Source organism: Mobula hypostoma, chromosome 2 (assembly GCF_963921235.1).
Source record: "Mobula hypostoma chromosome 2, sMobHyp1.1, whole genome shotgun sequence".
In the NCBI taxonomy this organism is placed as follows: Eukaryota; Metazoa; Chordata; class Chondrichthyes; order Myliobatiformes; family Myliobatidae; genus Mobula; species Mobula hypostoma.
This window is the reverse complement of record NC_086098.1, coordinates 84,312,871-84,339,515: the sequence shown is the minus strand read 5'-3', so window position 1 is coordinate 84,339,515 and position 26,645 is coordinate 84,312,871. Positions and strand designations below refer to the sequence as shown.

General features: G+C 39.6%; 1 protein-coding gene across 2 annotated transcripts in view; it reads right to left on the bottom strand.

Moving 5' to 3' along the window:
• lyst (lysosomal trafficking regulator) overlaps positions 1-26,645 on the bottom strand; it is a 297,915-nt gene that overhangs the window by 11,123 nt on the left and 260,147 nt on the right. For both annotated transcript variants that reach the window (XM_063039530.1, XM_063039526.1), the window contains 10 exons: positions 24,591-24,747; positions 18,991-19,131; positions 14,874-15,091; positions 12,622-12,852; positions 11,912-12,101; positions 9,033-9,169; positions 6,687-6,785; positions 5,835-5,974; positions 5,158-5,255; positions 72-228 (listed from right to left, as the gene is read on the bottom strand). In XM_063039530.1, the coding sequence (XP_062895600.1) occupies positions 72-228; positions 5,158-5,255; positions 5,835-5,974; positions 6,687-6,785; positions 9,033-9,169; positions 11,912-12,101; positions 12,622-12,852; positions 14,874-15,091; positions 18,991-19,131; positions 24,591-24,747 (1,568 nt within the window). The remainder of the gene's footprint in view (positions 1-71; positions 229-5,157; positions 5,256-5,834; positions 5,975-6,686; positions 6,786-9,032; positions 9,170-11,911; positions 12,102-12,621; positions 12,853-14,873; positions 15,092-18,990; positions 19,132-24,590; positions 24,748-26,645) is intronic.

The following is a 26,645-nucleotide window of genomic DNA, read 5'->3' as shown; positions in this document are numbered from 1 at the left end:
GCCTAATTTCCTGGTAGAGATGATAAGCATTATAAACAACTGTAACTCAATTATAGTGATATATTACTGACCTTACTATGCCATTTTCTAGCCCTCCGGCAATCACATTGACAGATACACCTTCAGGCTGATTGGAAAAAGCTACAGAGCAAATTATCTCTCGACAGTGCACATGGCCGCTGAGATCTCCATTTACTGTCCACAGTCTCAGATCACTGCCACCACCAACTAAGGAACAAAAAAAATACACAATTAAGTCATTCTTCCAGATAATCCATATTATAGTGGATAAACTGCTTGTCTTAAACACATACTGTAAGAGCTAAGTGGGGACTGGGAGAAAATAGCCAGGAAGTTCTGTTGTGTGGAGCCATAATTCCCTAAACACTAGATCAGCGGTCCCCCACCACCGGGCCGCGGACCAGTACCGGGCCGCAAAGCATGTGCTACCGGGCCATGAGGAAACGATACGAGTCAGCTGCACCTTTCCTCATTCTCTGTCACGCACTGTTGAACTTGAACATAGGGTTGCCAACTGTCCTGTAGTTGCCGGGACATCCCGTATATTGGGCTAAATTTGTTTGTCCCATACGGGACCGCCCTTGCCCCGTATTTCCCCCACTAAGGTAGAGCATTCCTACGAAACCTTTCGTGCCGAAATGGCGTAAAGTAAAGAAGCAATTACCATTAATTTATATGGAAAAAATTTTTGAGCGTTCCCAGACCCAAAAAATAACCTACCAAATCATACCAAATAACACATAAAACCTAAAATAATTCTAACATATAGTAAAAGCATTAATATGATAAATACACAGCCTATATAAAGTAGAAATAATGTATGTACAGTGTAGTCGGGAAGATTAAGCCAAAACCGATTTTTGGGGAAAAAAAAATCGGCACGTATGCGCATGCCCATGTCACATATGCGAACGTCACGCATGTGCACATGAGCCCACGCAAGGCTTCATGGTCATGGTAGTCTACTCAGGGTAAACACAAGTGTCTCGTCAACACACACAAAAAATGCTGGTGAACGCAGCAGGCCAGGCAGCATCTATAGGAAGAGGTACAGTCAACATTTCGGCCCAGGACCCTTTGTCAGGATTTGACTGCTACTTTTGTCCCTTATTTGGGAGTGAGAAAGTTGGCAACTCTAACTGTAAAAGACATGTTGAGGTGAGTTTAACCCTACTTGCACCCCCTCCCCCGGATTGTCAATATTAAACCGGTCCGCAGTGCAAAAAAGGTTGGGGACCCCTGCACTAGATCTTATCGTCCAAAGGTCACCAAATTACAGATTCTGAATGTGTTATGAGACAGGAGGATATGCTGCAACATTCAAAGATTACTCAAAGATGCCACTAGCTTAAACTTCCCTTGCTCAGATGTGCCCTGTGAATGGAGCAGTCTACTCGTACAGAAGGTCTTCATGATGGCTGTTTATTGGAACACAAAGGGGATCAGTCTGGGTCCTGGAGACTAGCAGATGGATCTACCCAGTAGTCCCAGCACTCCAACTTGCTGTGAACCTCCTTAAAGGCTCCACCATTAAATGCTGAACTTGACACATCACTACACCTTCCTTCCTGAGCTGATCAAGATTTCTAAACTACAGAGTGAAGCTCCAGCATTTCCCCAACTTCATCACCACATCCCTTCCATTCATGATTTCAGTCTTTGTGTTCCTAACTAGCACCTTGCCAGCTGGAGGAGGAAAACCTTTGAGAATGTTTAGTTGTGCAAGAACTAATCCACTGCACAGGATGCTTACAATATTACAGGTTTATGTGCTGTCCATCCCTAACAATTACTAGTTTCAAGTACCTTTCCTGACATGGAATAATTTCTAAACTGGTGTTTCAATCAGCTTGCACTCCTTCCCCCACCCCACTTTCTTATTCTGGCTTCTGCCTCATCCTTTTCATTCCCGATGAAGGGTCTCAGCCTGAAATGTTGACTGTTTACTCCCTTCTATAGATGCTACCTGATCTATCAAGTTTCTCCAGCATTTTGTACTTGTTGCTCATGTTAAGTTAATGTTTCTTCCCCAGTTTTATTAAACTGCACTTTAGTTCTTCCAAATTTTTAAGAATAATTTATTTATTTTCTTTCTATCTTCATTTTCACAGCAAGGAGGAGAATATGGTGGCACAACACAGCGCGCGTGGTCTCTCCGGTGAATGATATCTGTTATGTGTCAAGTAGGGTACCGTGCACAATTCTGATTTGATGGGGACAGACGTAAGAGTATGGAGGAACATCTGGAAAACTTCTGAAATGCTCGCTTCGCTGCCGCTGCAACTGCATGGTAACCGGAATCTCAGGAGCAGAAGGTCCCGAATCCTTGGCTTTGCTTGTTTCGGCGGCTGGGGCTAGGTTGAAGGTGCTCGGCAGGGGATGGCACTCGGGAGGCTGTATCGGAGGCTCGAAGTTTTCAGATGGACGGACTCAGTGTTGGCTGTGGTTGGCTGCTTCCAAAGCATCGGCAGTTGTCGGTGCCTTGGAGGTTTACGGCAGGGAGTTTCTCCCTCTTGCTGCCTGCTACCAGGGACTCGGGAGTCAATCAGGACTTGAGACTTTTTTTTTACCGTGCCCATGGTCTGTTCTTTATCAAATTATGGTATTGTTTTGCACTGCTGTAACTAACCATATGTTATAATTATATGGTTCTGTCAGTGTTAGTCTTTGCTTTGTCCTGTTTTCTGTGATATCACTCTGGAGGAACATTGTATCATTTCTAAATGCATGTATGCATTTCTAAATGACAATAAAAGAGGACTGAGTGTTCTCATAATCTGAAAGTTTCAGGTAATCTATCCTAATGCGCCATCCCAAAGTTATGACTTCACTAATTTTGGCCTAGACATGCTTGTTGTATCAGCTTGCAAGTCACTGGGGTAAAAAAAAAGTTGTGGGATAAGGGATCAAATGCAGGGTTGTATCTGTATGATGTCTACAACCTCTGGGAAATTAAGCATTGGGACTGATAGTAACCTGGAAGGCCATGTAACAACCCCATCAAAAACAGTAAAGCAAACAGCTAAAGATCCAGAGCCATAGCCAAAGTGCTGGAGGAACTCAGCAGGTCAGGTAGTATGTACAGTTGAAGTCAGAAGTTTACATACACTTAGGTTGAAGTCATTAAAACTCATTGTTTAACCACTCCACAGATTTCATATTAGCAAACTATAGTTTTGACAAGACGTTGAGGACACCTACTTTGTGCATGACACAAGTAATTCTTCCAACAATTGTTTACAGACAGATTATTTCACTTTTAATTGACTATATCACAGTTCCAGTGGGTCAGAAGTTTACAAACAAAACCAAAAGAAATCAGCCAAGATCTCAGGAAAAAAAAATGTGGACCTCCATGAGTCTGGTTCATCCTTGGGAGCAATTTCCAAATGCCTGAAGGTACCACGTTCATCTGTACAAACAATAGTACGCAAGTATAAACACCATGAGACCACGCAGCCGTCATACCGCTCAGGAAGGAGATGCATTCTGTCTCCAAGAGATGAACGTACTTTGCAGCGAAAAGTGCAAATCAATCCCAGAAAAACAGCAAAGGACCTTGTGAAGATGCTGGAGGAAACAGGTAGACAAGTATCTATATCTACAGTAAAACGAGTCCTATATCGACATAACCTGAAAGGCTGCTCAGCAAGGAAGAAGCCACTGCTCCAAAACCGCCATTAAAAAAAAAGCCAGACTACAGTTTGCAAATGCACATGGGGACAAAGACCTTACTTTTTGGAGAAATGTCCTCTGGTCCGATGAAACAAAAAATGAACTGTTTGGCCATAATGACCATCATTCTGTTTGGAGGAAAAAGGGTGAGGCTTGCAAGCCGAAGAACATCATCCCAACCGTGAAGCATGGGGGTGGCAGAATCATGTTGTGGGGGCACTTTGCTGCAGGAGGGACTGGTGCACTTCACAAAATAGATGGCATCGTGAGGAAAAATATGTGGATATAGTGAAGCAACATCTCAAGACATCAGCCAGGAAGTTAAAGCTCGGTCACAAATGGGTCTTCCAAATGGACAATGACCCCAAGCATACGTCCAAAGTTGTGACAAAATTGCTTAAGGACAACAAAGTCAAGATATTGAAGTGGCCATCACAAAGCCCTGACCTCAATCCGATAGAAAATTGGTGGGCAGAACTGAAAAAGCGTGTGCGAGCAAGGAGGCCTACAAACCTGACTCAGTTACACCAGTTCAGTCTGGAGGAATGGAACAAAATTCCAGCAACTTATTGTGAGAAGCTTGTGGAAGGCAACCCAAAACGTTCCACCCAAGTTAAACAATTTAAAGGCAATGCTACCAAATACCAACGAAGTGTATGTAAACTTCTAACCCACTGGGAAAGTGATGAAAGAAATAAAAGCTGAAATAAATCATTCTCTCTATTATTATTCTGACATTTCACATTCTTAAAATAAAGTAGTGATCCTAACTGACCTAAGACAGGGAACGTTTTCTAGGATTAAATGTCAGGAATTGTGAAAAACTGAGTTTAAATGTATTTGGCTAAGGTGTATGTAAACTTCTGACTTCAACTGTATGCAGGGGGCATGAACAGTCGATGTTTTGGTCCAAAACCTTTCATCAGGACTGGAAAGGAAGGGAGCAGAAGCCAGAATATGGTGGGGGAATGGGAAGGAGTACAAGGAGGCAGATGATGGGTGTGACCAGATGAGGTGGGTGGATGGGGGAAGGGGAATGAAGGAAGAAGCTGGGAGGTGATGTGGAAAAGATAAAGAGCTGAAGAAGGAGGAAGCAGATAGGAGAGGAGAATGGACTATGGGAGAAAGGGAAAGAGGAGGGGCACCAGAGGGAGGTGACGGGCAGGTGAGGAGAGGGGTAAGAGAGGAGTCAGAATGGAGAATGGAAAAGAGAGAAGGGGAGGGGGTGGAAATTACCATTTTGGGGGGAACCAATGTACATGTGTCAGGTCAGAGGCTCCCCAGATGGAATATGAGGTGTTAACTTTCCAACCTGAGAGTGGCCTCATCGTGGCAGTAGAGGAGGCCATAGAAAGACATGTTAGAATGGGAATGTGAAGCAGAATTAAAATGGGTATTCACTAGGAAATCCCACTTCCAGTGATAGATGGAGAAAAAGTGATAAAGATCCATTGTGTTTACCTGAATCACAAACAGTTGCAGTGTCACCAGTTGTCTCACTAGTAGAAACCGCTGTCACTGGACTTTTATGTCCTGTTAAACTCTGAACATAACACAGCCTGTAAGGCAAAGTAAAGAGAGATGTGAGCAATCAGGATCTGTAAATAACTATGACACAAATTTAAAACTTTAAAGTTTGAAGATTAGCAATCATGCAATGTAAAATGTAACCTGTCCCTGGATGTCAAACAAATATTTACAAATTGGGTGAAATGTCAGAGTCCATTACATAACATCACAGCACCTGGTCACATCATTTAGGCTAGGACAGTGAAAATGAGGAACATGCATGTGAAGATTGCAGTAGGAGAACGAGGAAGGATGAAAAATTAAGAATCAAGCCACACATTAAATGGTGGAATAGGCCCTCTTTGCTCATCCCTCACGGAGCACTCTCGCCACTTCCTTCCTTTCCCTACACCTGTCCCTACTCTGCAGTTTGTGGATGCTTGGGATCTGCCTTCTGAGACAACCTTGAACTAGACACGCCCAGTGAAGATACCTTGTAGAGCATAATTGGACGAATTCACTGGAGCATTTTCTTTATCATTTACTCATGAACATATTGCATTAAATAATTTATGATCACATAACCTGTTATTATTAGACAACCTTGTACAAATAAATATTCTTTTAACCTGTTCAGATCCCATATAATGCAGGTTCCATCCTTGCTGACACTGATCAGAATGCTGTATGGTTTGCAAACACACAAGCTGATTACTTCTGCAGTATGGCCATACAAGTAGACTTTAGATTCCACCTCAATTTCTGAAGACTGAAAAAAATTGAAATACAGTTAAGTGTCAGTACCTTATCCACTATTTGAACATGCACTCTGACCATCACCCAAATGCAAAATCACACATCATCAATGAGGGACTTGCTTTGGAAAGATACAGGTCATCTCAGAATCCCCCCAAACTAGATTTACAGCAACTGATTTATTTCAAGAAGTGTAATTATTGTAAGAAAAGGAAATATGGCAGTTTATTTATACATGTCAATATAGTAATTATTTGTTTAGTTTTGTTAACTAAGGAATAAAGGTTTATGGCCACCTGAGATGGGAGATTTAGTGTAATATCTGCATCAGATGGCAACAAATTTGATAGGGGTTAGGTCTCTCAGCATTATGGTGTCAACATATTTTTATCCACAAGTCACCACTTCCACAATGGAATTCAAGCCCACAATTTTCAGACTGCCAGATTATTGTGGGTTTAAGTTTCATTCCAGAGTGTTCAAAGCTGCAGTTGCTTGGTTGCTCAACGTATTAAAGCCATAGAGTCATAAAGCACAGAAAGAAGCCCTACAGTCCATCATGTCCTTCTGACTATCTAATATCCATCGGTATTAACCAGTTAGCTGATATAGAATAGTGATAATACAGTCTACAAATTCAACTCACATTTATTTATAAATGCAGTATGACAATGCTTAGATCTAGAGCTGGAGGCTACAGCACACATGACACCTTTTACACATACCATCTTGCTGGTAAATCTGCTTGAGTATGCAGTAACTACTCCACATTTACTGCCAGTAAATAGTTGGCAGCTCTCAGGTACCCACGCACAACTTGTAACCTGTAAAGAAGCCCAAGGCAATTTACAACCAGATTCAAAATAAGACTAATGCTTAAATCAGCAGCCATGGCACCATTCTTAGGATATAGAGTAACACACAAAATGATGGAGGAGCTCAGCAGGTCAGGCAGCATCTATGGAGAGGAATAACAAGTTGACACTGCAGGCTGAAACTCTTCATCAGTCCAGGATCTCAGCCCGAAACATCGACGCTTTATTCTTCTCCACAGATGCTGCCTGACCTGCCGAATTCCTCCAGCACTTTCCATGTGTTACTCTGGATTTCCAACATCTGAAGAACCTCTTGTATTTAGTGCTCAGAATAAATTTTGTTTTTGAAATACATATTTTGAAATACATAATTTTGTTGAAACCACAAAACAGCTATATTTAATATTTCATCAAATTATTCAGCACAATTACAACCTATCACTTAAACACTTCTGTACGACTCAGTAAGCAGAAGTAGTCAAAAGGATATACTTAAATTATAATCAGCTCAAAGAGGCTCACTAGGCTGATTTCTAGAACAAAGGAAAATTTGAGCAGATGAAACCCATGACATTTGGAACTCAGAACTATGAGAAGTGATCTTACTGAACTTTATGTTCTGAGGAGACAAACAAACACAGCAAGGATGTTTCATCTTGTGGGGAAACTTAGAATGGAAAGATGTTGTTTCAGAAAAGGGGGGGTCATTAATGACAGACATGAGGAAGCAGTTCTTCTCTTGCAAAGTTGTGAATCTTTAGAAATCTCTATCACAAGCAGCTGTGGAGGGTGTGACAATAAATATACAATGGATTCCTGTTAATTGGGCCATCAGTTAGTCGAGGCAGCACTTATTTGGGACAACAAAAACTAATCGAGAAAATGGCTGGGATTCCCTTTGTTTATTTGGGACAATAAGCCCCTTAGTTGGGACAGGAGACTGTTGCTAAACAGTTTCTAACTAGCGTCACTTGCATGTGCTTATGTGGCCTTTGGACAATGCAACATGCTCAAAGGAAAGAGTTTTTAAATAACGTCAGTTGCGTGTGTATGTGTGTTCAAAAAGGAGTGACTTTTGTCACTGATAGTTGGTGAGAAAGAGAAGCTGTTTCACTACTTCAACAAATTAGCAACAACAAAGAATTTGAAGGTAATGACAATTATTTTGAATGCAACATTAAAAATGAAGATTTGGAGGATGCAATCATCTGCACTAACACAAGATTAAAGAAACATCAACTGCTTACTCATTTCCATAGATACTGCCTGGCCTGCTGAATTCCTCCACCATTTTGTGTGTGTTGCTATTATCTACATTGGATGTCAGCACTGATTTTGTTCATTTATAGTAAAAAAAAAACATGGCACTGTACAATGGATGAATTCCTCCAGCAATAACTATTAGGAACTCATATACAGTTTTATAGTACTGTGCTAGTATTGGTAGTATTCAAATTTGTTCTGTATTTCATTTAAATACATTATTAGTTACACAGTTGAATGATAATTTGTCTTTGTTATACCTTTTTAATTATTTCCATGAAGCTTTGGCTAAATGGGCAGCCACTTAATTGGGCCAAAATGTGCTGGTCCAATTAACTGGAATCCACTATATTTAAGTTCAATATAGTCAGATTTTGGCTTTATTGTGAAATCAGTGTCTATGGAGAACAGGCACAAAAGTGGAGCCAAAGTCATGATCAGATTAGCCAGAACTAAATGCTGTAGCAGACTTGAGGTTCTACAATATGTGGCCTAATACTTCTCCAAATTCTATAAAAAGTAATATTTTAGTGAATCTCCTGTACATTTATTCCAACGCCTTTAAGTCCTTACTAAACTGTGGTGCATAAATCCGACCACAGTATCATAGCCAAAGCCTAGAAAGTGATTTTTAATATTTAGCATAGATTGCTTAATCACATGTGTGCATGCTTTTAAGGAGCAGCAAGTAGAGGAGAAAGAGATTGAACAAAGAGAAGTAATTGGTGTTGATGTCTTAACTATAGATTGACTACAACTAGGCATACATTTATTTTAGAAAATGCATCTTCCCTGTCGAAGAACTTTACTTAAACAAATGGTGAAAAACCTTCAGTAAAGGAAATCACTTTGTGACTTGTTAATCTTTGATTAATTTTGTTATACAGTTGATTCAAAGGTAAAAATGAGTAAAGAAAAATACTGCAAATCTTGCAATTGAAAATAAATCTGTAGTAAGAAATTGAGGTCTCTGTTGAGAACCAGATTGCATACCTGGTGCAAAGGAGAGCACTGAATGAAGTTGATTGGGGGCTCACTTTGTTTGCTTTTCAGTCTTAGTATGTTATCAGCGTAACCCCAGCTCAAAATGGCTGACCACTGGATATCTGTATTGTGCATGCTTCGAACACCTAAAGTTTAGATGGAAATAAATAAGCATCAATCGAAGGGTACAACAGCCAGGAAAATTAGCAGACTGAAACTCTTTTCTTTAGATCTAGTACACTGAGTGATGGTGCAATAAGACTTTTTAAAACAATGAAGCCCTTTGATCAAATGAGAACTTGTTTCATCACTTGATGATGTAAAAATACACTCTGTAGAGAAGAATCCCTCAAGTGTCACTATACCAATAGTGAAGATAAACCTCAAGAATAACTGTTTCAGTACAATTATATTGAGCATCTATTCAGCAATGTGGAAAAATGTCAAGATAAAAGTGATTCCATTGACCAATTGCGGCATCAAGGAGTCCCAGTGAAACTGAAATCAAGAGGAAAACTCCCACAGGCTAGAGTCATGAAAACCAATCACAGTAAAATAGCCATTTGTAAAAGTGTTTTGTGGATGTTGACCATCCTCTAGTGATTTTATAACTGCCTTCCTCTTGTCATAAGGCCAGAAGTAGAGTCGGTGGAACATACACCAGTCCTCATTGGGGGGTCAGCAGTGGAAAGGGCGAAGAGTTTCAAGTTCCTGGGTGTCAATATCGATCCTGAGCCCAGCATAATGATGCAATGATGAAAGCAGCAAGCCTGCCGCTATATTTCGTTAAGAGTTTGAGGAGATTTGGTACGTCTAGCAAATTTCTACAGATGCACCACGTAGAGCTTTCTAACTAGTTACAGGACCGTCTGGAATGGAGGGGCCACTGCACAGGATCGGAAAAAGCTGCAGAAGGTTGCACACTTAGCCAGCTCCATCATGAGCACTAGTCTCCTCAACATTGAGGACATCTTTAAAAGGTGATGCCTCAAAAAGGTGGCATCCATCATTAAGGACCACCATCACCCAGGACAAACCCCTTTCTCATTACTACCATCAAGGAGGAGGTACAGAAGGCTGAAGACATACACGCAATGTTTTAGGAACAGCTTCTTCCCCTCCATCATCATATTTCTGAACAGACAATGAACCTATGAAGACTATCTCACTACTTTTATTCTCTTCTTGCACTACTTATTTAATTAAATTTTTAATATATATTTCTTATTACAATATATAGTGTTTTTATGTTTTGTACTGGAATGCTGCCACAAAACAAATTTCACGACATATGTCAGTGATTATAAACCTGGTTCTGAATGCTGATGATTGAGAAAATTCTAATAGAAATAAGCATTGTACAATAAATTCTATTCCCACAAACACAAGATCTAGATAACTTTTAGGCACAGGCTGTCCCACATTCTGAGCAATGAGAGGATCCAACAACCCACACTACAATTTGACTGTTGTTAATATCCAGACATGTAACCAGACAATACACATGACTAAAATGGCTATAAGAGTAAGCTGAAGGCTTGCTTTTAGGTTTTACTTTCGGCAAGATCTGTAAGTCAAAACCAAGAGCAAATTTTCTTTAAAAATTGCAGATGCTGGAAATCTGAACTAAAAAGAGAAAATGCTAGAAAATACTGAACACATCAGACCACATCTTCGGAGAGACACAAAGACTTAGATGAAATATCATTGTTCCGAAACAATAACTGTGCTTTTGTCTCCACGGATGCTGCTTGACCTCCCGAGTATTTGCAGCACTTTTGACCTTTACTCTCCACTTGTTTGGATAAGTGTTGTCCCAGAAGCTCTCAGGAAGTTCAATCCTATCCAGAACAGAGCAATCTGCTTGACTGGCATCTCATCCACTACTGTTGCACTGTATTCCATCCACAGAATGCAAGGCAGTTACATCATCCTGATTATCAATTATTAATGATCAATCAGCATCCTTTCTAGCTGCTGATAATTATTCCTAGATTTCCTTACCTAATAATCCTATAGAAGTACCTACAGTAGCATTGTAGTAGTTCATCCCCATCTTCTCACCCAGGGAATAGATGATAGTGATAATCACATGCCATAAAGGTAAAGAAATTGAATCAATAGTGGTTATTTTGGAGAGAAACCTATAAGACAACACGCGGATGAAAATAATAGGAGAGTGTGTTGATGAAGTAAGGCGGCAGCATAACTTTGGGGGTGTGGTAATGCAACGATTAGCATAAAGCTATTACAGTGCCAACAACCTGGGCTCAATTCCCACCATTCTCTGTAAGTAGTTTGTACGTCCTCCGCATGACCATGCAGGTTTCCTCCGGATGCTCCGGTTTCTGCCCACATTCTAAAGATGTTCGGGTTGGGAGGTTAATTGGTCACATGGATGTAATTGGGTGGTGTGAACTCATTGAGCCGGTGCCGCCTGTTACCGTGCTGTCTCTCTAAATAAATAAAATATCAGTTCAGACCACTTGAGTCCAGTGGCCTCCTGCTGATAATCAAAGTTCAAAATAAATTTATTATCAAATTACATACGAGCCACCATATAGAACGATGAGATTTGTTTTCTTGCAGGCATACTCAAAAAATCCAATAACCATGATAGAGTCAATGAAAGACCATATCCAAATAGTGTGCAAAAGACAACAAACTGTTCAAATACAAAAAAAAGGAATAATAAATAAATAAGCAATAAATATTGAGAACACGAGATGAAGAGTTCTTGAAAGTGAGTCCATACTTTGTGGGAACAGTTCAGTGATGGGGCAAATGAAGTTGAGTGAAGTTATACCCTCTGGTTCAATAGCCTGATGTTCGAGGGTTAATTGTTCTATCAGCTCTGAGAAACGTTCTGAAGGATGAAAAAAACATACCTTGTTCTTTGCTGTACGTCATCATTAGGCAGAACTTTTTCGACAGACCACAGATAGCTCTGGTGGGCAATGCTAGTAGTGATCCAAATTGCTCTCCATGGAACTGACTGAAGCAAATTACAGGATCTGGTGCACTGGGAGAACCCACGTACTCACCCCACTTCAGTCCTTTAATCCATGACAAGGGACTCTGATTATATGATATTAAAGGAAAAAAATGATCATTGCAACTCCAAAATATTTTTGACCAAGCAGAATTTTTACACACGACTAGAAGGTGCAAAGTAATTACCAGGCTCACAAACTGATTTCATTGATGATTAAATAGACAATTAAAATTTCATAAGCTTTGAAAGAAAGACAAACTCAGGTTCAAAGCATTCAAGATCTTTGATAATGTACTGATTTACAATCGAAGATTCTACACTATTGTGAATAAATTTAAATAGCTAATTTGGAAAGTCAATTAAGTGACACTTCTAAGAATTAAACACCAATTGCAGATGTCTTATTTTTACAAATCAACTGTAATTCTGATAAGTCACCCAAAATTACTTATGAACACACAAAGAACATTCAATATTGATAAACAAGATAAGCAGTGGCCATCAGGCCCTCTTCAAAGAGATTCTAAACTGGCTGGGAAATTAACTTCCTCTAAATTTGTAAACTGCTGAACCACTTATACCAGATAATGACTGTATAAATACCGGATAGATGACTTCTTTGATATGCTCTCTGCTCTCTCTGAAAGCAAACTGCACAAGGAGACCCATAGCTGCAGGCAGCTCCCCCTCCATTGACAGTCTTGGCCCGTGTTTGCTCGGATGAGTGGCTGTGAAGATCTGCCGAGGTGTCTGACCATAGGTTTTGATCATAGTCTCCAGGGCTCGTCTTTGCACAGGATCTTCAACAGCAGACACGTCCATGCCAAAATAAGTCTATCAACAAAATATGGAGCAAGTTTATGATAAAACTGATTTAACATGTTTCCTTTTTCTCATTTAGACAAACAAGGGGACCATTTGGCCCAGTGTATCTAGGCGACCCCTCAGTACACACTCAATACCCTACCTACTTCCCTGCAATTTATTCTCTCAACATACTCATTAACACCTCTCTGATTTTGCCACCAACTCCCTCCACTGAGAGGCGATTTAAGGAAGCCAATTAACATAACAGCCCGAGTGTCTTTGGAATGTCTCAGGAAACAGCATCGTGGAAAACCATGGTCTCCACACTGAGAGAACTTGGGATTGGATTGGATCAGACCTGGATTACTAGAACTGTTAGACAACTGCACTGCCCATAGTGCCACCGGGTGGCATTTTGTATTAACATATTCGCCTCTCAGTCTATCGATACATTAGTTTACTATTGTCACATGTACTGAGTTGCAAGGAAAAACTTGTTTTGCATGCTGTCTATTTCATTACAACAGCGTACTCAGCTGGTACGAGTTAAAACAATATCAGAATGCAGGATAACGTGCTACAGAGAGACTGCTGTGCAGGTAGATAATACGGTGCAAGACCATAATGAGGTAGATTACAAGGTCATGTCCATTTTATTATACCAGGAGACAGTTCAATAGTCTTAAAACAGCAGAATGGCAGCTGTCCTCGAGCATGGTGTTATGTGCTTTTGTATCTTTTGCCCCATTAAGGGAAGAGGAGAAAAAATAGCTTTAAAATGTAATGGGTCAGAATATAAATGGAAATTCCACTGAGAGGCAAACAACAAAAATAAACATTCATGGCTATAACAACATAAAATCCTTCATGGGTACTTCTGCTCATGGCATGCCTTAGGAAGATTCGGCATTTTTCCTAAGGTGTTGAACATTCAGGGCTACTAGTCACCTTCAATTACCAATAGAAGCTGGATAGAAATAACCAGATAAATATTGCAAAACCTGACCCTATCCAAACAAAATCCCACACAGAAAATCAACACAAAGTATTTTTAGAACACCTCTTCTAAAGGAGGTCTTTGAAACAAATTTTTGTTCTTGTATTGAGGACCAATGTTAAGGAATTGCTTGGAGGCAGTAGCGGAAGAGCAAAGAAAGGAAATAGACCACAGTAGAGGTTCCAAACCTTTATTATGCTATGGACCTTTACCATTAACTGAGGGGTCCATAGACCCCTGATTGGGACCCCTACCATAAAGAGAAATTTTAAAAGATCAAAGTAAGTTTCTTTTTCTCCCCCCACAGAGAGCTCCCCTTCAACAGTTGGATTTAATTAATCTTCTTCAATATTACCAGATTTATAGAACTATTGTTTTAAACAGTTGTGGATTGCAATAAGGTGATCACACAACAGTTTTTAACATCAGCCAAGATGTCACCCATAAATTAAGGTGCCAGACAATTGTTGAAATAACAGCAAAATCAAATTATGAACTCTATTTTGTTCTGAAGCAAACAGTACAACAGACCATTTCATCAATTTGGCTTGAACTGACAATTTAAAAAAGATATCCAATTAATTCAATTTCTTCTCTCCTTCTCTTTATTACCACACATGCTTTTCAGTACAAATAAAACTATTCATTTTTAAAAACTGAAAGCTATGAAACTATGAATACAAATAAGCTCTTGAACCTTGTGAGCAATTATCCCTAATGTTCTTAGTAATTCTACGGTAATTGTATTTTTGAGAGCCTGGTTAGAATAACAGAGAACACAGAGTTTATACTTCCCTGAGCAGGGGATGATGGCGTCTCCCCATCTCCCCCAACCAAACACACATTTTCAATGAATCATTTCTATTTTATATGGATTTTTAAAAAACTCAGATAATAAGTGATCTTAGTGCCATGCTCCACAAAACGTACAGCACAGAATAATTTTCTGCACAGTAAAATTGCTAGGTCATGGAGAGAATTACTCACAGAAAGGTTTGTCCACTTTGCACCTGATGGCTGAATATGAGAACTGAGCAAGATGGAGACTTACCGCAGGGTGAAAGACATTGATAGCATAAACAGCAGCTCTCCCCTTTTGCTTGTTCCCAAACACCAGATCAATCCAATTGCAAATAGTTTGTGAAACATGATCTGACTCCAAGGCTTGGCGATGAATCAGGATGAAGAGTCTGGGATCATTGCGAGCCCAAGGTGGAAGATTTACATGATTCACTCTATCTCCATTCTGCCGCATTCCAAAGTCAAAGCCTACAAGTAGAAATGTTTCAAGTTTATACTGGCATAAGGAATTAATACTATTTCTTGATCACTGTTAAAACACAAACTGGGTAATTAATTAACTTTGACACATAATCTTGTATTCATATTGCAACTTTACCATCAGAAAATTTTCAAAGCAATTCATCAGAGTGTAATGAAACATTTGACATGGAGCAGGAAGACATTAGGATAAACGAGATGAAGAACCTGGTTTAAAGTTCACCTTCAAAGAAGGAAGTGGATACATTAAGATAGAATTTAGGAATGAAGGGCTTAGGTTGCTTGTAAGCTCATTAGACTTATGGACAGAATTAACTTTTGCTTTATTATTAAAGCAAATTATTTGCTTTATTATATATTAGGCATCCTGCACTGCAGATCATCTAAAGTGATAAATTTACGATACAGGACAGAAGTTGATTATATCTTAGAATTATTGCATGATTAAGAGACTCAAAAATGAGAGCTTAGTTGGAATAATGGAGAAGCAGGAGCAAGCAGGTAAGACAACAACAACCCAAGCTATTCACAAAAAAGACAACGGCACCAGTGCCAACACTCACTCACTGTAAATGGCATTACATCTGTATGGCTGAGTTAAAATCCCAGGCAGAAAAATTGAATTGACTTTTACTACTTACATCCTTCATATACATGAGGATTAAAAATCTTTATGTTACGCCTCTAAATGTGCAATGTGCAACTTACAATAATTTGTAATAAATAGTAAGTACAGCAGGACAGTCAATATAACATAGAAATACAACTGCATCAGCATGAATTAATCAGTCTGTTGGCCCTGGCTTTTATGCTGTGGTAGCATTTCCCAGATGGTAGCAGCTGGAACAGCTTGTGGTTGGGGTGACTCGGGTCCCCAATGATCTTTAACCAACCTCGCAAAGTATTTGCTCATTATTGAAGTGAGTGCGACAGGATGCCAGTCGTTCAGACATGTTACCTTGGTCCTTTTAGGTACAGGAACAATGGTGGATGTTTTGAAGCAGGAGGGCACTCTACACTAGGCAAGGGAGAGATTAAAAATGTCTATAAACACACCTGCCAGTTGTGCCACACACACTCAGTACCTGCCCTGGGATGTAGTCTGGTCCTGTAGCCTTGCGACTGTCCACTCGTTGGAAATACCTGTGAACTTCAGCCTCAGAGATGACCAAGGTGCAGGCCACTTCGGCGGCTCTCCTCAGGGGCTCAGTGTTGGCAACATCAAACTGAGCATAAAAAAGATTTAGCTCATCTGGGAGAGAGGCAGCCATGTTGGAAACACCACTGCATTTAGCTTTGAAGTCTGCAATAGTGTGCAGATCTTGCCATGAGCTGCGGGAGATTGTTGGTGGACAGCTGTGTCTGGACCCCCTACAGCTCGCCTACCGATGCAACCAACCGACCGATGACGCAATAGCCACAGCTCTACACACTGTCCTTACACATCTGGAGAAGAAGGATGCTTATGTGAGAATGCTGTTCTTGGACTAAAGTTCAGCATTCAATATCATAATTCCCTCCAGGCTCGACAAAAAGCTCAGAGACCTTGGCCTTCACCCTGCCTTGTGTAGCTGGGTCTTGGACTTCCTGTCAGATTGTTGACAGGTGGTAAGAGTGGGCTCCTTCACTCCTGACCCTCAACGCAGGTTGGTGGACAGCTGTGTCTGTATTGTTGTTTCACTGCCTTGATGACTTTGCGCAGATCATAGCTGCATTTCTTGAGTTCCTGTTGGTCATCAACAACGTAAGCTCTTGTGTCATGTGAAAAGTACTTCTCGCATGGAACTGTTGATCCAGGGTTTCTGGTTTGGATAGACCCTGACCAATTTCTAAGGGACAACGTCCTTGATGCGCTTCTGGATGAAACTCGTGACCCCTTCCGTGAACTCGGAGACATCCTCACCATGAAAGACATTTCAGTTGATGTTTTCAAAGTGGTCCTGTAGCATGGAGGCCGATTGGTTGGACCTGCAGTGGACGGTTTTAATTACGACTGCCTCTTGTTTCAGCTTCTGCCTGTACCTGGGCAGCAGCAAGATGGAGGAGTGATCTGACTTTCCAAATGGCAGACAGAGCAGCACTTTGTAAGCGCTGTGAAATGGAGAGTAGCAGTGGTTGAGTATGCTATCTTCCCTTGCGCTCACCTGGATGTGTTACAAAACACTGGAGAAACTTTAGACAATGACACTCTATTAAAAGTCAGCAGTGACGATGAAGGCAGGCTCTGGATGTGCAGTCTCCAGAGTGTTGATGGTTTCGTACAGTTCCTTTAGAGGCAGGTCAGTATCAGCCTGCGGTGGAATGTACACAGCTGTGATAATAACAGCCGTGAACTCCCTAGGCAGCCAGAAAGGTCTGCACAGCCGCACCAGGTACTCCAAATCCAGGAAACAAAAGGATTTGAGGGCATGCACAATCCAGGGGTCACACCAAGCATTACTGACCATGAAGTATACCCCACCTCCTTTGACCTGTCCGCCCAGAACAGGGAGAACCCAGAGGGCTCAATGCCATGATCCTGTATCTCCTCCATGAAGCACAAAAAATTATATTCCTTTGTTTCCCATTCTCAGTTCACACAGCTTGTTGTCTAGGGACTGAACATTAGCCAAGCGTATGCTAGGGAGTGGCCGCCGATTAGCATGCCATCTCAACCTCAACAGGAAGCTGGCCCTTCATCCTCGCCTCCGATGCCACTTCCAAGGTACTGGCGGTGTAGCAGATCACAGATCACGCAAGCAGGGGTTCCCAGTGTGAAAATATGGCACGTAGTGAGTAAATGCCCTCTTCCCGATGTTCATAAGTCAGCCTACCATATCTGATGGGATTATCATTCTTGAACAAGAAATGCGAAGGAAATCACAGAAATTAGCAGTATACTGTGGAAGGTGAGCAATAGTTAAACAGAAAGACCAGAGCAGGATGGCCAAAAGTAATGTGGACACATTGCTAAAACTGGGAGGAACCTCCTTCACTCAGAGGGGAGTGAGCATGTGGAATGAGCCTCCAGTGGAGGTGGAGGATGCAGGTTCGATTTCAACATTAGAGAAATTTGGGTGAGTACATGGATGGGAGGGGTACGGAGGGCTACGGTCTGTGTACAGACCAGTGGAACTGGATGGAAGATAAGTTTGGCATGAACTAAATGGGCTGAAGGGCTTGTTTCAGTACTGTAGTGCTATCTCTCTCTCTCTGTCCCCCCCCTCCCCCTACCCCTCTCTCGGGAAACAGTACATAAACTTCCTTGTAGTTTGGATTTAAAACACAAGCCAAGTTCAAATTTTCATTTATAAAATCAAAATTAGGAGTCATGCCAGTGTGAATACAAAGGAGAAGGCACAGTCTGATGGGAGTTGATAAATGAGGAAATGAGGCATCAGGCTTCACCTACGATAGGAGTGGGTAAAATTACTATCATCTCATTTTGTTAAATACTGCTAAAGTACATGGATTGACCTTACACTTGCTAACAATAGCTAGTAGGCAATAATTGTGATCAGCACAGTAGTGTAGCAGTTAGCGTAAAATGTTTACAGCGCCAGCAATCAACGATCAGGGTTCAATTCCCGCCAGTGTCTGTACAGAATTTGTACATTCTCCCCTTCACCGCGTAGGTTTGCTCCGGGTGCTCCAGTCCCCTTCCACATTCCAAAGGCTTATGGGTAAGTTGTAGACATGCTGTGTTGCTACAAGACACTTGTGGGCTGTCCCAGCACATTCTTGAACTGTGCTGGTCATTGATGCAAATAATGCATTCCACTGTATGACCTTTATTATCCATGGTGGTTAATAGTAACTACTGTTAATTGTTAACTAAGCATGGATAAAAAGTAAACAAAATATTCATAAACAGTAAACAGACTGAAATATTTATTTATAGTGCCCACCTTCTCTATTGACCAAAAATTCTGGAAGATAAAAGAATTCTGGAATGAGCTCCTTCACATCAGTCATTGATTCATAAGAGGATAAGCGCCAGGTAGTATTCATAGAGTGAAATGTTCGATCTGGGATATCGAAACTTTGATCTAGGCATAGGGAATAGAATTCCAAGTTAAATTCACAACAGAGACATATTCTATCAATGTATCATTAAAAATCTGTTTCCTGGGGGCCCACACAACACTGGAGACAATACTGCCCAACTTGTCCATGGTATCTCTAAAAAAAAAACTAATTAGTTTTTATTAATTAGTCCCATGTTTTTACTAATTAGTGTAAATGCTTCACTTTCTGCAAGTTAGTATTAAACTTGCTTCCATCATTGTTTAGAATCAGTATACTCCATACCGGTAACAATTTGCTGCTTCATACCACAGGCTTAATGTCAACCAGTTACAGTCAAAGTAATGTGCAAATATCTTGAACTTAAGAGATTCTGCAGATGCTGGAAATCTAGAAATACACAACATACACAAAATGCTGGAAGAACTCAGCAGGTCAGGCAGCATCTATGGAGGAGAAAAAACAGTCAATGTTTTGGGAAGAGATCTTTCATCAGACTTGGTTGACTGTTTTTTCCCTTGCATAGATGCTACCTGACCTACTAAGTTCCTCCAGCATTTTGTACATGCACATATCCTGTTAAAGTTACACCATTTAGTTAGTGTCACCTCTTCTTGTTGTTTTCCAAATATAAATTAACAAATTCTAGCAAAGGTATCCTTTGGAGAGCCAATATTAACCTTGTACAATGAAGGGCTTTATCAAAATTGATTTTTTTTAAATAAATGGACAGAATGGGACATATTTGGAGACCAGCTTTCACACATAGGTCAGTGAAAACCAATAGCATTTAACACTCTTTTTGATTGGTGTTAATGTCTGTAATATACACAAGCTATTTAAAATGGGAATAAACAAACACACCTGTGATCCTCCATATGGCAATCTGGCAACAACATCACTGGATGAATGATTTACAAGTTCTTTCTTTCTGTACTTCAGCTTGTCAGAACAGTTTGCTTTGTAGATTTACTAGGAGTCTGACTAACTTCTGAAATTACCATGGTAACTGCTATCCCCCATAAAAATTAAAAGTCTAATCCTCCCACACTGAACCACGTGGATAATTTCACTCACCACAACTCTGAATTGATACCTCAACCAACAAACTCACTTTCAATGACTTTACAACTCATGTTCTCAGTATTATTTATTTTTTATTTGCACATTTTGTCTTCTTTTGCACAATAGTTGTTTGTCAGTCTGCGTTTATTTAGTTTTTCAAAAATTCTATTGCATTTCTTTTTTTTTTACTGTGAATATCTGCAATAAAATGAATTTCAGGTTACCCTCGACTTTTTATGAGGCTTCTATTTCTTTAATTCTTAAAAAGGATAAAGATCCTACTGATTGTGCCTCATATAGACCTACTTCATTATTGAATGTCGATGCTAAGATTCTGTCAAAGATAATGGCCAATCGGTTGGAGAACATTTTGGGTAAAATTATTTTTAAAGATCAAACAGGCTTTTACAGAGAAGATTTGCCAGAATGTTACCTGGGTTTCATCTCCTAAGTTACAGAGAAAGGTTGAACAAGTTGGGTCTTTATTCTTTGGAGCGTAGAAGGTTGAGGGGGGTCGACAGAAGTATTTAAAATTATGAGGGGGATAGATAGAGTTGACATGGATAGGCTTTTTACATTGAGAGTGGGGGAGATTCAAACAAGAGGACATAAATTGAGAGTTAAAGGGCAAAAGTTTAGGGGTAACATGAGGGGGAACTTCTTTACTCAGAGAGTGGTAGCTGTGTGGAATGAGCTTCCAGCAGAAGTGGTTGAGGCAGGTTCGATGTTGTCATTTAAAGTTAAATTGGACAGCTATATGGACAGGAAGGGAATGGAAGGTTATGGGCTGAGTGCAGGTTGGTGGGACTAGGTGAGAGTAAGAGTTCGGCACGGACTGGAAGGGCCGAGATGGCCTGTTTCCGTGCTGTAATTGTTATATGGTTATATTGTTCTATGGTTTATAAAGGGTCGTTATTCTTTTTCAAATGTTCGGAGATTATTTAACATTATATATTCGTCCTCTTTTAAAACTCCACAATGCGTCATCTCTTTGGATGCTGAAAAAGTGTTCGATCCAATGTTTTAGAGAAATTTGGCTTTGGTGTTAATTTTAATAATTGGATTAGAATGATATATAAAACCCCTTTTGCTACAATTATTACTAATAACTGTAGATCCCCTTTTTTACAGCTTTCACGGGGGACAAGACAAGGTTGTCCATTAAGTCCTTTGTAATTTAATTTAATACTAGAACCCTTTGCTATTGCTCTTCGTGAAGCTAAAGATATTTATGGGGTTTTTGTGAATGAGACCATTCATAAGATTTCTCTTTACGCTGATGATTTACTGGTTTATATATCCAATCCTGAGGAATCTATTCCTGCCCTGCTAAAATTATTTAAAGAATTTGGAGATTTTTCAGGATATAAAATAAATTTTAGTAAAAGTGAACTGTTTCCTTTAAATGAATCTATTTCTGTATATATAATACTCCTTTCAAAGTCACGGATTCTTTTAAATATTTAGGTGTTATAATCACTAAAAATATGTAAGGGGTTTCTTCTTTTATGTTACTGCATATGTTAATTAAAATGGCTTCTTTGTTATGTTAAATGCTGATAAAGTCTCTAGCTAGCACTTTGCATGGGTTATAATATAGATAACAGAATAAATGAACCAATGGGTGTCCATGTTGTTCTTTCTTGGGATGATATGCTGTCTCATATGGCTGGGAACCAGGGGGTTTTGGTGGGGAGTCAGAGGAGAGACCGTGAGGACGATGGATGTGTGGGGAAAGCTCAGGTTGATCACTTTGGGTGGTGTTGAGCTGCGAGTTGAAGGGGTCTGAGTGGTCCCGAAGAGGTCCCTGAGCTCCAACGTGTGCACGAAGAAATTGAACTTTGGTAAGTCTGGCGCCTTTTCCATTCCTATTTGGTATTGAACTTCTAGTAATCTCATAGACTTAGTAATATCTATAAAGTGTAATTGGTAAAACGTACATTGTGTGCTGGCTGATGATTAATGTTTGAAGCTGAATCAGGTGGCATTTGTACACCACTGACATAACCGGAGACAAGGTGGATGGTGGATGGGGTTTCCCAAGATAAATAGGAGCCAATATAGCTGAGCGTTACACATATAAGGATCTTTATAAAGCTAATTTTGTTCCCTTGGTAGATTCTATGAAGTATTTATTCAGTAGATGGAACCCATTTACATTTTCACTTGTTGGTCGCATCCATATAGTCAAAATGATGATTTTACCAAAATTTTTATATTTATTTCAGAATATCCCTATTTTTCTGACTAAGAAGTTTTTTCGATCGGCTTGATTCTATTATTTTATCTTTTATTTGGAATAATAAAAGACCAAGAATTAGTAAATGACACTTACAAAAGTTGAAAAAGGATGGCGGTCTCGCTTGGCCTAATTTAAGAATGTATTACTGGGCCGTTAATGTGCAATATATGTCCTTTTGGTTACACTGGGTTGATAAGAACGATCAGCCAATTTGGGTAGATTTGGAATTGCAAGCTGTGGAACAGTTTTATTTAACCTCGTTATTGGGAGCTGCTTTACCTATACAATTAGCTGAAGTTGCTAATTTAAATTTATACCCTGTGATTAAGCATTCTCTACAAACTTGGCTCCAGTTCCACAATTATTTTAATCTTAAAAAATTTAAACTTTGTAGTTTAATCTATCGAAATTACTTTTTTAAGCCTTGAGTAATCCAATTTTTTTACTTTGGAAAAATAAGGGTATTAATTATTTTCTGGATTTATTTAAAGAAGATAGATTGATGTCTTTCAAACAATTAGTTGATAAATATTCTCTTTCATACTCACACTTTTTACAATACCTTCAAGTTAGACATTTCTTACAAAAATATTTGTGATTTTCCTTACATATCGGATGCCGACCTATTAGATACTATTACAAGTATGAACCCTTTGATGAAGGGTTCCATTGGAAGAATTTATAATTTACTATTACAATGGGATAAGCATCCTTTATTTAAGATTACACAAGATTAAGAAAAGGAACTTAATTTGACTTTTATGATGGAGGACTGGACGCGGATTCTGAAGTTGGTTAATTCTTCTTCGATCTGTGCTAGTCATTCACTGATACATTTATAATTGTACATAGTTACTATTTGATGAAGGAGAGATCGTCTAAAATGTTTCCTGATGTTGATAGTTATTGTGATAGATGTAAAACTGAGACAGCTACACTGACACACATGTTTTCGTCCTGTTCTATACCGGAACAATTCTGGAAGCCAGTTTTTTTCTATAATTTCTAAAGCACTTAAAATTAATTTACAACCTAACAAATTAACTGTGCTTTTTGGAATAACTCCTCAAAGTATCCGCAGTATCTCTTTGTCTGACCAACATGTTATTGCATTTGTTACATTGATCGCTAGGAGGGCCATTTTGTTGAAGTGGAAGGATACATCAGCTCCCATTTTGTCACAATGGCTCTCTCAAGTGATGCTATGTGTTAGCTTGGAGAAAATTAGAAGTTGAACTTTTGAACCTATGTTTGATTTTGAGAAAAGATGGGGTTCATTTGCTCGTTACTATCATTTGAGTTAATTGACAGATTTCCTCCACAATCTAATTGTAAATTTTTGGGTTTGTTTGCTGGCGGTTTGATGTTTATCTTTAGAAGCTTTTTGTATGATGCATGGCTCCGGGGTTGAACACCTAATGGGGTTTTTTTCCTCTCACTTTTCCTTGCTTTGTAGGGTTTTTTTCCCTTTTTTTTGGTCACCAAAATTTTTTCAATCTGTGAAACAATGTTTTCTTTTTCTTGAGACATTGTAAGTGTTGCCTACTTCGATGCACTCTTGTTAATTTTGGATGATAATAATAAAAAGATTTGAAAAGAAAATGAATCTCAGGTTAGTATATAGTGACATATATGCACTTTGATAACAAATTTACAATTTACTTTGACTTTTATAAGAATTTTCACATAATGTTTCCAAACTTACGTGGTTTTGATAAACCCGGCAAACGCAGTGGTTGGCAGGGGGAGGGGTTGATAAGGACCTGTGGTAATAGACTCAATGATTCTGCAGACATATTCTGATGAAACCTATTGATAATATCCTACAAAATACTTTGCCTGAATTTCTTTCTAAAGTCAAAGTAAATTTATCAGAGTAATTATATGTTACCATATACTACGTTGAAATTCATTTTCTTGCAAGCATTCATAGAAAAGTAGAGATATACAATAATAATTTATGAAAAACTATACAGATGCAAAGACTAACAATCAATATGCAAAAGACAAATTGTGCAAATAAAAACAGAAAACATGAATTGTAGAGTCCTAGAAAATAGGTAGTAGAATCAGTTCAGAGTTGTGATGAGTGAGGTTATCAATGCTGATTCAGGAGCTTGATGTCACAGATTAATTTTGTATGTTGGCACAAAAGATTAATTCAACAGATCTTACCCTGGTAAGCCAGAAACATCTTGGTGAATGGTGGCATCCTGACTAAGAAGTGCAGGACTGTTCCACTGTTTGAATAATGAGACCCATAGTGATACGGCTGGACAGGTGGCATTGGATCATCTTCTTGAGCCCCTTTGCAATATTCCTCCTCCAGGTACTAACAAGAAATAACAATCACATTTGCTTAACTGCTACATCTTAATATATCAAGACTAAGACAAATGGCAAATATACAATGACAAACCTAGTACAGAAACCCAGAAACTAAAGAGTTATAAAGCACTGCAGCACAAAACAGGCCCTTTGGCCCATCTAGCCCATTTCGAAATGTTATTCTGCCTGCTCCTGGAACATAACCCTCTATACCCTTCTCATTCATGTACTTATCCAAACTGCTTTTAAATGTTGCAATCTCATCTGTATCCACAAGTTCATTCCAGCCTCACACCTCTCTCTGAGTGACGAAATTCCCACTTATGTAAATACATAAATAGTGCAAAAGAGGAATAGTGAGACAGTGTTCATGGGTTCCTGGACCACACTTGCACTACCCTCTTAGAAGAAATTTCCTCTCAGGTTCCTCTTAAATGTTTCACCTTTCAACCTTAATCTGTGACCTCTAGTTCTAGTCACACCAACCTTAGTGGAAAAAGCCTGCTTATATTTAGCCAATGTACACCCCTCATAATTTTGTATTACTCTTATCAAATGTCAGAATCAGAATATGTGAAATTTGTTAACTTAGCAGCAGCAGTTCAATGCAATACATTATATAGAAGAGAAAAAAAATAAATTACAGTATATGTATATGGAATAAATTTTAAAATGTGCAAAAACAGAAATAATATATATTAAAAGAGTGAGGTAGTGTTCACGGGTTCAATGTCCATTTAGGAATCAGATGGCAGAAGGGCAGAAGAAGTTGTTCTTAATTCACTGAATGTGTGCCTTCAGGCTTCTGTACCTTCTACCTGATGGTAACAGTGAGAAAAGGACATGCCCTGGTTGCTGAGGGTCCTTAATAATGGACGCAGCCTTTCTGAGAGAACACTTCTTGAAGATGTCCTGGGTACTTTGTAGGCTAATATTCAAGATGGAGTTGACTAAATTTCTGACTCTCTGGAGCTTCTTTCAGTCCTATGCAGTAGCCACCCCCCCCCCACTCCCAAATACCTGTCAGAATGCTCTCCACGGTACATCTACAGAAGTTTTTGAGATTTTTGTTGACATACCAAATCTCTTCAAACTCCGAATGAAGTATAGTCGCTGTAATCGCTGTCTTGCCTTCTTTATAGCTACATCAATATGTTGGGACCAGGTTAGATCCTCAGAGATCTTGACATCCAGGAACTTGAAACTGCTCACTCTCTCCACTTCTGATCCCTCTATGAGGATTGGTACCTGTTCTTTTGTCTTACTCTTCCTGAAGTCCACAATCAGCTCTTTCGCCTTACTGACATTGAGTGCAAGGTTGTTGCTACGACACCACTCCACTAGTTGGTATATCTCAATCTTTTACACCCGCTCGTCTCCATCTGAGATTCTACCAGCAATGGTTGTATCATCAGCAAATTTATAGATGGTATTTGAGCTATGCCTAGCCACAGAGTCATGTGTGTATGGAGAGTAGAGCAGTGGGCTAAGCACACACCCCTGAAGTACACCAGTGTTGAGCTTCAGTGAGGAGGATATGTTATCACCAATCCGCAGAGATTGCGATCTTCTGGTTAGGAAGTCTAGGATCTAATTACAGAGGGAGGTACAGAGGCCCAGGTTCTGTAATTTATTAATCAGGATTGTGGGAATGATGGTGTTAAATGCTGAGCTATAGTCTATGAACAGCATTCTGACAGAGGTGCTTGTATTGTCCAGGTGGTCCAAGGCAGTGTGAAGAGCCATTGACCTAGTGGCAATAAGCAAATTGCAAAGGGGGGATCCAGGTCCTTGCTGAGGCAGGAATTCAGTCTAGTCATGACCAACCTCTCAAAGCATTTCATCACTGTAGATGTGAGTGCTACTGGGTGACAGTCATTAAGGCAGCTCACATTATTCTTC